The 11,599-nt window shown below is 46.3% G+C and overlaps 1 protein-coding gene and 1 non-coding gene across 2 annotated transcripts; both read right to left on the bottom strand.

The window, feature by feature from the left end:
• Positions 1–3,790: 3,790 nt before the first annotated feature.
• LOC133762626 (U6 spliceosomal RNA) lies at positions 3,791–3,898 on the bottom strand. The gene has a single exon (XR_009866300.1). It is a non-coding gene; the product is annotated as a U6 spliceosomal RNA (small nuclear RNA).
• Positions 3,899–8,732: 4,834 nt separating this feature from the next.
• LOC133762397 (centromere protein X-like) lies at positions 8,733–8,972 on the bottom strand. Its single transcript, XM_062195395.1, has one exon. It carries the CDS (start codon positions 8,970–8,972, stop codon positions 8,733–8,735), a length of 240 nt encoding a protein of 79 aa, XP_062051379.1.
• Between the last annotated feature and the right edge of the window lie 2,627 nt (positions 8,973–11,599).

Genomic DNA, 11,599 nt, shown 5'->3' on the forward strand with positions numbered 1-11,599 from the left:
GAGATCTGCTTCTTGCATTTCCTCTATCTCTTCATCTTCATAATCTTGGATTGGGGTGTCTTGTTCATTTGTGGGCATCATAGTGTCTTCCTTGCTCTTGTTACCTCGGTTTCTACGTTTGTTGTTTGGCATGTCGGAAATAATTTATGGTGGTTTTTTGTTTTTTTTTTTTGTTTTTTTTTTTTTTTTGCTGTGGTGTTTTTTTTCTCGTTATGCTATGCCTCTAAGTGTGCTGTCTGTTTTGATGGATCCTTAGAGGCTGTGATGGGTGTGGCCAGAGAGCTCTGCTTGATTCTCCAGGTTTAAGGCTGTGCAAAAAGTGACTCACCCAGATTGTTCTCTCCCTTGCTCCTTGCTGGATCTCTCTCTCTCTCGCTCTCTCTTTTTTTTTTTTGACTCTGTTGGGAAGTAATTCTGCACAGCTGAGTGGAATTGAAGGTAGTTGAAATCTGGCTTCTGTGAATATTCGTTTGATCTACCCCTGGGACCACACAAAGAGTTTATGCAGCCCTCAATGTGTTCTCAAGTTTCGCCATAGTCCCAAAGTTACTGAGTTTGTGTACTTGTTGCCGCTTTAGATATGTAAAATGGCGCCTGCTCTTTGTTTTACTTGGCTTTATTAGGTGAGTGGAGAGAGTCTAGTGTCCGTGCTGGTTCCCCTGATTTATTCGTGATCTTTGCCCAGCGGTGCCTAAGGCCTCTGCCTTTCCCCACCAATGTCTCGGGTTTCTGAGGTTTTTGTCTTACCTCCTGTTCCCGCGATGGCAAGATTCTGCAGCTCAGCTCCCGCGGCTGGGCTTCCACATGGTGGGCTCCCTGTAGGTCCTCTGTGTCACATCCGCTAGATCCAGAAGCATTTCCTCTGCAGTTTTTTTCTTGAGTCTTTTCCTGAGGCTACAGTAATTCCACTTTTATGAAACTATATTTTCCCAGACTATTGGTGCACGTCCTCACTATCTGCCATCTTGGCTCCACCCCCCTAGAAATCTTAAATTTAAATAAAAAAGGAAACTATAGGAATCCAGGAAGCAAATGACAGATCTAGGACCATATGGAAAGCCCCTGCACAGCTACAAAGGCATTCCGGTGGTAACCTGCTCTGGCTGGGGTTTACATTCTCTTGCTTCTGCAGAATCATGCAGAGCCTGGTTTAATTCCTTGGACCCTTTTGGAACCCATTCCTTTTCCAAGAGGATTAGTTCCTACCATCCAAAGGCAAACAGAAAGCCTTTCTGCCCTTTTCCATTTATAGAGCTCAGGAAACACCAGTGTAGCTTGCTATTGCTGTTAAATTGGGCTCCCTATACCTTCAGTATCTCTCCACAACTCCTCTTACTCATTTCCTTTCTCAACTCTCCAATAAAAAAATTCATTTGTTTCGATTTATTTGAAAGGCAGACTGAGACAGAGTAAGAGGGAGAGATCTTCCATCCACTGGTTCACTCCCCAAATGCCCACAGCAGCTGTGGTTGGGCCAGGTTAAACCCAGGAGCCAGGAACTCCATCTGGGTCTTCCACGTGGGTGATAGGGACCCAAGTACTTGAACCACAGCCAGCTGCCTTCTAGGGTGCATGTTAGCAGCAAACAGAGTCAGACATTAAATCCAGGCACTCCTAATTGGGGTGCAGGTAACCTAAGAAAGGCCTTAACCACTGTTCTAAATGGCTGCCCTTCCATGATAACAATGAATTGAGTGATGGTGAACAAATTTAGCACACTAAGAAAGCATATAAAGGGGCCAGTGCTGTGGCATAGAGGGTTAAGCCACCCTCTGCAGTGCCTCATCCCATATGGCTGCTGGTTTAAGTCCCAGCTGCTCCACTTTCCATCCAGCTCTCTGATAATGCACCTGGGAAAGCAGTGGAAGATGGCCCAAGTACTTGGGTCCCTGCACCCATATGGGAGACCAGAAGAAGCTCCTGGATTTGGAGCAGCCCAGTTCTAGCTGTTGTGGCCATTTGGGGAGTGAACCAGCAGATGGAAGATCTCTCTTTCCCCCTCTCTCTGTAACTCTTTCAAATAAATAATCTTTAAAAAGTGAAAGTATATAAAAATAATTTTGATGTTGATTCAGTTTAACATCTTAAAATGCCTGCCAAAATGTCTGTAACAGCTAGGTCTTGGCCAGCCCAAAGTGAGGAGCTGGGAACCCAATCCAGGTACCCTATGTGAATGGCAGAGATTCATCCACTTGAGTAATCACTGCTGTCTCCAAGGGTGTGCATTAGCAGGAATCTGGAGTCAGGAGTAGCACTGGGACTTGATCCCAGGGACTCTGATATTGGATGCAGGCATCCCAATGGGTGACTTAACCAATGCACCAAATACCTGCATCAATCCCTCCAATTTTCACCTGCTTCATATTGCCCTTAATGGATGTCCCTTCTTGACTCAAATATTTTATTATTTCAGTTTTATAGGATTTGTAATGCCTCCTCTGTTTCTTGCTACCACCCCTTGGCCTGGAAAGTCAGATAGACTCATAGAAATCCAGGGCAGAGAAGGATGGCAAGATATGAGGCCTGGGCCATAGTCCTATTCCCAGTTACCAAACCCCAGGAAGCTTTAGGAGGCCTCAGGATTGGCAAGATTTTCCTTCTACTCCCCTCTTTTACTTTACAAAACGACTCCACAGAGAGCAGAGAGAATAAGACCCACTGGTCCCCTATGAACCCATGTTTCTTTTAAGCTATGGCAACCACCCTACTTTGAATGGATCATAGCCATTCAGAGAGATAACCAAATTTGATTTTCAACTGATCTGATAGACCAGGGATATTCTGAGACCAGATTAGACCACAGAGTTGAAGGCTGAGCAGTGTCCTTAAATCTTTTAAGAAGTGATTCCAGGGCACCCCTGTGCCATCCCAGAGTCTGAAGATGGAAGTTACATGTGGGCCATTTTGCTTTTGCCCAACACTAATGGAAAAGTTTTCCAAATTCTCAGCTTTGTCCTGAATGGGCAGAGGGTAGCTGAGTGGAGAATTAAGGGATTGGAACAGAGGCAAGTGGATGAGAAAACCCTGGCTCCTAGAGAGTCTAGAGACTTCTCAGCAGCAGCATGAATGGCAGGAAGCCACAGTTCCAGGGAAAGGCAGGCAGAAGGCAGGATCTGAGTTGCCTTTTAGGGAAGTAGCTTTACCAGCAATTCCAGTTTAAAAAACAACTTTGCCAGCACAGATCATGTCTTGGCTTCTTCCATCTGGAACAGCATAAGGAACATATCTTTGGAGTTCAACCCTGAGTTTCTCTAGTCACTTCTAGCCTGCCACTTATGGAAGACATGCTTCTGCCCATGCTGGGTCAGGTCCCACAAGGCCTCAGAGGAAGTCTGGCCTTAGTGTTGTTTAAGGCTGAAAATGATTAGTAACAAAACAGACTGCTCTATTGTTCAAGGAACGAGAGGAACATGGGCCCCATTGTCAGGGGAGAAAGATGTGGCTGTAATTCAGCGTGACCTTTCTGGCTGTCTTTCTGCCGAATCTTTCCCAATTAGCTCTTCCTCATGTGCACTACCAGAGATGATGATGGTAGACACAGGAAAGCCAATTAGGATTCAAGGACACTTTCTCTTGGCTCAAAAGACAGTTTACTACCCCCCCCGCCAACCAAACAAACAGAAGCCTATTGAAGTCTTCTGCTGCTGTTTTCTGCTGATGACATAGATGGATCCTCATCAGATAAAGCAGGTGAGTCAGTGCTACTTCACCTGTATTGTGTGAGCAGTCTTAGGGCAGTATTCATGACATAGACAGATACAAAGGTCTGGTGATTTTTAACTTTTTTTTTTTTTTTATGGAACGCTTCACGAATTTGCGTGTCATCCTTGCGCAGGGGCCATGCTAATCTTCTCTGTATCGTTCCAATTTTTAGTATATGTGCTGCCGAAGCGAGCACAACTTTTTTTTAACTTTTAAAAACAATTATTTACTTCTCATCTACTTCAAAAGCAATGGAAAGAGAGAGAGAGAGAGAGAGAGAGAGAGAAAGAGAAATCTTGCATCTGCTAGTTCACTCCCCAAATGCCTGCAACTGCCAAGGTTGGGCCAGGCCAAAGCTGGGAGCTCAGAATTCCAATCTGGGTCCCTACATGGGCAGAAGGGACTCAAGCCCTTGAGCCATCGTCTGGTGTCTCCCAGAATGCATTAGCAGGAAGCTGGATCAGAAGTGGAGTAGCTGGGACTTGAACCCACACTCTGGTATGGGATGTGTGTGTGTCCTAAGCAGTAACTTAAGCTGCTATACCATGCCAAGGTCTGGGGATTATAGGTAATAGTGGTCTCTGGTTTGAGGATGAATGAGTTCCTATAGACTACATTTCAAAGCTTAGCTCCAGCCCTGTGTCAGACTCAGCCTCACTGGAAGGTCATCCTTTATAGCCTCAGCACCCAATGACTTTTTTTTTTTTTATTTTTATTTTTGACAGGCAGAGTGGACAGTGAGAGAGAGAGAGACAGAGAGAAAGGTCTTCCTTTTGCCGTTGGTTCACCCTCCAATGGCCGCCGCGGTAGGCGCGCTGCGGCCGGCGCACCGCGCTGATCCGATGGCAGGAGCCAGGTGCTTCTCCTGGTCTCCCATGGGGTGCAGGGCCCAAGGACTTGGGCCATCCTCCACTGCACTCCCTGGCCACAGCAGAGAGCTGGCCTGGAAGAGGGGCAACCGGGACAGGATCGGTGCCCCGACCGGGACTAGAACCCGGTGTGCCGGCGCCGCAAGGCGGAGGATAAGCCTGTTGAGCCGCGGCGCCGGCCCCAATGACTTTTATACATGATGTACCACCATGGGTGGTGGCAGGTGATGGTTGAAGTACTTGGTTCCCTGCCACCCATGTGAGAGACCCGGATTGAGTTCTAGACCCCTGACTTCTGCCTGGCTCAGTCCCAGATGACTCAGTCATCTGCAGTAGGCCAGCAGATGGAAGGTTCTCTCTCTCTCTCTCTCTCTCTTTCTCTCTCTCCTCCCACACTCAAATTTTTCTAAAGTTTAAATTTTGGTTCACTCCCCAAAATGTTGCAACAACTGGGGCTGGGCCAGGCCCAAGTCAACTTGAACTCAGGCACTGTGATGTGTACAAAGTCCTCTTAACTGCTAGACCAAACACTCACCACTTCCCAGGTTGCAACTTTAGTAATACCTGCTTGGACATGCCTACCCTAACCTCTTGAGCTACAGAAGCTCCCAAATCTCTATCTCCATTTTTTGTTCTGTGTGGCACTTATCAGTACATGAAATTATCTCATATATTCATTATTTATGTTGTCTATCTCCAGCTACTCCCCAAGTCTCCCATCTCTAGTTCTGAAGAAAAGCTCCTTGAGGCAGGGGCTTGTCCTGTTCACTCCCATATTCCCAGTGGCCAGAACTCTACTGGCACATAGCAGGCACTCAGTATTGGTGGAGGTCTCCAGCTTTCCTCAGCTCCCATCCTGTATGGTGAATATCTTTCAGAGACAAGAACTTGCTGGGAAGCAGATCTTGGGACTCTGTTCAGCCTTTTTCCCTCCTGCCAGACCTATGTCCAGTTCTTGGCCATTGGCCTCTCTTGCTCTCTGTTTCTCAGTGTGGGAAACCACTAACTAGTTTGATACTGAGGCGGGGAGGGGGCAGCATGTCAATGAAAACACAGGCCACAATCTAGATTGCTGATATCAAGTGGTAATGACTTCAGCTGCATTTAATTAAACATGGAGTAGCTGATTGGAACCTTGTGGGCCAGTAGGTCTGATTTCTGCTCTCATTTTTGCTCTCTTCCAAGCTTCAATTAAGGGAGCAACAAAAGATCCCTATCATGAGCCATGTGTAGTGATCTCATCAGCTAAAATAAATATTTTTTTCTGGTTATATTTATAGGACTCTTTCTTGTTTCCTTGGACAACCCTAGCTGGCATTACCTTGTTTATCTTTCCTTCATCTAGATTTGCATTTGTGGGGGGCAGCTTGTTATCTGTGGCTCTCAGCTGCACTGGATTTCCAATTTCTCTGTTTTCTTTCTCTTAGTTTTCATCTGTGGGGGTTCTTGTAAAATCAAGCAGTTTGTAATTTCCAGTTACCAAGGCAGTTACCAGTATTATGAAAAAACTAGCATTGGCTCCAGCCAAGTACTTTGTGTCTTGTGGCCTTCCAGGGGAGCGTGGTGCTAGTTTTCGTTTTCTCTTTCTGCCAGTCATGTGCTTCCTGCTGCCAGGCCCTGCTCCATCATCACAGGTGAAAAGTGCAGATCAGGGCTGGCACTGTGGTGTAGTGGGTAAAGCCGCTGCCTGCAGTGCTGGCATCCCATATGGGCGCAGGTTCAAGTCCCAGCTGCTCCACTTCTGATGCAGCTCTCTGCTGTGGCCTGAGAAAGCAGTAGATGGCCCAAGTCCTTGGACCCCTGCACCCGCATGGGAGACCCAGAAGCCCAGAAGAAGCTCCTGGCTCCTGGCTTCTGATCGGTGCAGTTCCAGCCATTACAGCCAATTGGGGAGTGAACCAGTGGATGGAAGACTTTCTCTCTCTCTCTCTCTCTCTCTCTCTCTCTCTCTCTCTCTCTCTCTCTCTCTCTCTCTCTTCTCTGTGTAACTCTTTCGAGTAAATAAATAAGTTTTTAAAAAACAAAAAACAAAAGAAAAGTGCATATCGTTCCACAGACCTTTAGATTATTACCTTCTGGTTCATCTGAATGGTCCTGCTAGTATATATGGCTTGGTCAGTGATCTTTCTTGGGGACCCATTAACCTAGACACTGGCAGAGCCATGAGTATGGGCAATGCAAAGTGAGGAAACAATATGTTTGGCATGGCTTGACTCTGCTCCTGCAGCCTGGCACTGGCTGTCCAAGTGGCAGAAAGAGGCTGTTCAGGCAAGGTGGTGCCAAGCAGGGAGTTTGTCTTGTGTCTCTCACTTTCTTAGAATTATTTTCTCTCTGGACCATGGTTTCTCAACTGCATTCTCAATGGAGGAGAGGGGGTATATTGCCTGCCCCCCCAAAGCAGGGTGATTGACTCTTGGAGGACTGAAAAAACTCATATTCTTTTTAATGTATAAAGCACTGATACACATATAGCACACAAAAGACAAACACTGTATTTGTAGTATTAAAATTTCCTGGGAGGTCTTTACTAATTATATACTGAATTGATCTTCTGTATATAAAGATAATTGGAAATGAAAAAAAACAACCTGGTGTTAAATTGGAAATGGCATAGAAAATTAATTAATTTTTAAAAAAATATTATGTAGGATCTCTGTCTTTAATGTGCTGTACACTGTTATTTAATGCTATAACTAGTACTCCAACAGTAGTTTTTTCACTTTGTGTTGCTATATGGGGCAAACTGTTTAAATCTTTACCTAATATATACTAAACTGATATTCTGTATATAAAGAGAATTGAAAATGAATCTTGATGTGAATGGAAGGGGAGAGGGAGCGGGAAAGGGGAGGGTTGCGTGTGGGAGGGAAGTTATGGGAGGGGGGAAGCCATTGTAACCCATAAGCTGTCCTTTGGAAATTTATATTCATTAAATAAAAGTTTAATAAATGAAAAAAAAATTTCCTGGGGCAGACATTTGGCCTCACCTGCATCCCACATTGGAATGCTTGGCTTCAGTACTTGGCTCTGGCTCCCAATGCCAGCTTCCAAATAATGAAGACCCTGAGAGGCAGCAGTGATGGTTCAAGAAGTTGGGTCTCCGACACCCATGGGAGACCTGGGTTGTGTTCCCAGTTCCCCAGTTCACCCTGGCTCAGCTCCAGCTGTGGCAGACATATTGAGAGTGAACAAGCAGATGGGAGCCGTCTCTTTTTCAATCTCTCTGCCTCTCAGAAAAATCAGAACCCTTTCTAAAGGAGTGATAATAACAGTTGAGAAACACCATCCTAGACCTTCGTTAGGCAGCTGGCTTATGCTCTTGCCTTTTCTTGTCTTGATTAAAACTCTGCTTTCAGTGAAAACCTACAGTAGATTCCCACAAATGGCTGGAAACATTAAAATACCATTTCTTATGGGATATTTGCTCTCTTACAGGTCTGACCACATCTTAAGATAAAAAGGAATGAAGTTCTAGTTACAGAACTGTAGATTAGAGCAAGCTGAAGGGTTATCACTTTTTTGAAAAACTTGGATTCATCTTTTTAAACAAAAGATACAGACACATTATCTGCCAACAGATCTTTTTTTTTTTTTAATTATTATTGATTTTAGATGTAAGAGGCTTACTCCTAGGTGTGGTTTGGAAAAGGAATTGTTGGCACTATGATAGGTTTAGGGCAAACCAGAATAGAGTTTTGTTTTTGTTTTTGTTTTTCCCCCGGGATAGTTCTGATTTATTGATGTTGCTTTGTGAGAACAAATGTGTAGCTCAGGAAAGCGTCTTCTGAGGGGAACGTCAAATGGCTAAAAGGTCACTCTGCAGCTTTCATGTCAAGTGGGAGGACACAGCACTGCCAGGGGCCCTACACTCAACCATACGGGCTGCAGTCGCTGCTGGGGCAGTGAGGGCAAAGGGGCTGGCCTTTCCCCCAGCACCTGCCTCCTGGGACCGTAGGACCTTGGTGCTGTCTCCTGTGGGCCAACACCTCCTCCTGTGCTCGGCAGTCAGTACCAGGGCCAGGGGTGCAGGAGGGGACAGGTGGCGGTGATTCTGTCCCTTCTGTGGCTGGAGGAGGCTTGGGATGGGGTGCATGTGCTAGTTTGACTGTTCCAGACCCTCTGAGACCAGAGGTATGCACGGGTTTCCTGGGCTGGCCATGGCTAGAAGTCCAGGAGCAGCTGAAGCAGCACCTTCTCCAGCTGCTCCACATCCACCTGGATCACGTCCTCTGCCTGGGCCTGCCAGACCCGGTGGACTGGTGCCTCCATGGTGAAAATCCTTAGCAACTCTGCCGTGAGCTGCAGTACATCGCCCCTGACTTTGGTCTTTTCGTCCCTGAAGTGCAGGTGCAGCAGTTTGCTCACCAGCTCCTTCCGGAAGCCAGTGCTGGATCCCTCCATGGCCTTTGCTCCATGAGTCCTCCCCAGAATAGAGTTTTTAAAGTTAAGACATTGGGGCTGGCGCTGTGGCGCAGTGGGTTAAAGCCCTGGTCTGCAGAGCTGGCACCCCATATGGACATCTAGTCTCGGCTGCTCCTCTTCTGATCCAGCTCTCTGCTGGGAAAGCAGTAGAAGATGGCCCAAGATGGCCCAAGTCCTTGGGCCACTGTACCCGCATGGGAAACCTGGAAAAAGCTCCTGGCTTCGGATAGGCACAGCTCCGGCCAGACCTCTCTCTCTCTCTCTCTCTCTCTCTCTCTCTAGCTCTGCCTTTCAAAAAATAAATAAATCTTTTAAAAAAAAAATAAAGTTGGGGCCGGTGCTGTGGCACAGTGGGTTAATGCCCTGGTCTGTAGCGCCAGCATCCCACATGGGTGCCGGTTCAAGACCTGGCTGCTCCACTTCCAATCCAGCTCTCTGCTATGACCTGGGAAAGCAGTAGAAGATGGCCCAAGTCCTTGGGCCCCTGCACCCGTGTGGGGGACCCAGAAGAAGCTCCTAGCTCCCGGCTTCAGATCGGCGCAGCTCCAGCTGTTTTGGCCAATTGGGGAGTGAACCAGCAGAAGGATGACCTCTCTCTCTCTGCCTCTCCTCTCTCTGTGTAACTCTGACTTTCAAATAAATAAATAAATCTTAAAAAATAATAAAGTTAAGACAATTCTGGAAAATCCAGAAGTTGTGATTATATGGACAAGGGGCCTTCCCCCATGCCTGAAGTCACAGCTTCAGACTTTGATTGGCTTTCCCTCTGCAAAAAGCAGTTATCAGTACTTACCCAAGTCAGGGCCGGTGTGGTAGCATAGCGATGCTGGCATCCCATATCAGAGTGCCAGTTTGAGTCTTGTGGCTCTCCTTCTAGTCCATCTCCCTGGTAATATACCGGGGCATTCTATCTTGTGGGAGACCAAGGTGCAGTTCCTGGCTCTGAATTTGGCCTGGCCCAACCCTGGTTTTTGAAGCTATTTGAGAGTGAACCATCCAATGGAAGATCTATGTCTCTCTCTCTGTTTGTATCTCCCTCTCTTCTATAACTCTGCCTTTCAAATAAACAAACAAATAAATAAATATTTTTAAAAAATTATGGTGTGAGCAGTGAGGTAGATACATTGGTGCTGTGGGGATAGGAAGAGCAAGAACGCTGGAAACACCTGAGATCAGGCTGTAGGAGTTAAAATGCTTCTTGCTGGTGGCAGAATCAGGGTGTGGGCCTGAAACGGTAGCTGGATCAGAGTGAAGACAAAGGCCACTTTAAGTGAGGCCAAGGGTCTGGTAGTCTCTCCTGTGGCTTTTAAAAATAACTGTCAGGGCCAATGCTGTGGCTCACTTGGTTAATCCTCCACCTGCGGCGCTGGCATCCCATATGGGTGCCAAGTTCTAGTCCCAGTTGCTCCTCTTCCAGTCCAGCTCTCTGCTGTGGCCCAGGAAGGCAGTGGAGGATGGCCCAAGTGCTTGGGCCCCTGTATCGTGTGGGAGACCAGGAGGAAGCACCTGGCTCCTGGCTTCGGATCGGCGTAGCACGCCAGCCATAGCAGCTATTTGGGGGGTGAACCAACGGAAGGAAGACCTTTCTCTCTGTCTCTCTCTTTCTCTCTCACTGTCTAATTGCCTGTAAAAAACAAAAACAAAAACAAAAAACTGTCATAAGGGGCCAGCGCTGTGGTGTAGTGGGTAAAGCCACTGCCCGCAGTGCCGGCATCCCATATGGTCACTGGTTCGAGTCCCAGCTGCTCCACTGCCAATCCAGATCTCTGCTATGGCCTGGGAAAGCAGTAGAAGATGGCCCAAGTCCTTGGGCCCCTGTAGCCACATGGCAGACCCAGAAGAAGCTCCTGGCTCCTGCCTTCGGATAGGTGCAGCACTGGCCATTGCGGCCAATTGGGGAGTGAACCAGTGGGTGGAAGACCTCTCTCTCTCTCTTTTTCTTCCTCTGTCTCTGTGTAACTCTGACTTTCAAATAAATAAATAAATCTTTAAAGAATGTATTCCATCACATATACTTCTATTCTGTCTAAACTTCTGGTTATTTTCCATGATAAGAAATGTAGTTTACATCATCACCTATCATATATGTATATATTAAATGCTATTAAAATAATATGGTTAGTATATGCTTTCATTTAATATAAATGTAATTTATATATACTTTTCTTGTATGAGAAATACACTAATAAGTTATATATGTTTTTTAACCAAAAAAAAAGGCAGTCACAATCTTCTCAATCAGTTTCATGATACACCAAAGGAGTGTAAATCTTGGCTTGTAAGTAATTAGTCTGTTTGGACATTGAAGTTATCCAGGATGACAGTGAGACTTGGTGTGAGGGGTGCCAAGGCCTTCAATGAAGTCAGAGAGGCAAAGACACAGCTTTGTGCATTTGTCTTTTTGAACAGCTTGCAACTTCAACACAGTCAAGTAGGTCAAGGCCCAAATGATCAATTTATTTCAGGTTAAAGAGGATCATTCATAGATGTGATGATTTTGCCCATTGATCTCCTGCTGGCACGGGGTCTTTTGCTTGGATTTTTTTTTTCACTGCCAGTGACCATTGTACTCCATTTTTCCATTTTAGGGAAAAAGCAAGGGAAGC

The sequence above is a fragment of the Lepus europaeus genome, chromosome 6, assembly GCF_033115175.1.
Source record: "Lepus europaeus isolate LE1 chromosome 6, mLepTim1.pri, whole genome shotgun sequence".
Classification (NCBI taxonomy): Eukaryota; Metazoa; Chordata; class Mammalia; order Lagomorpha; family Leporidae; genus Lepus; species Lepus europaeus.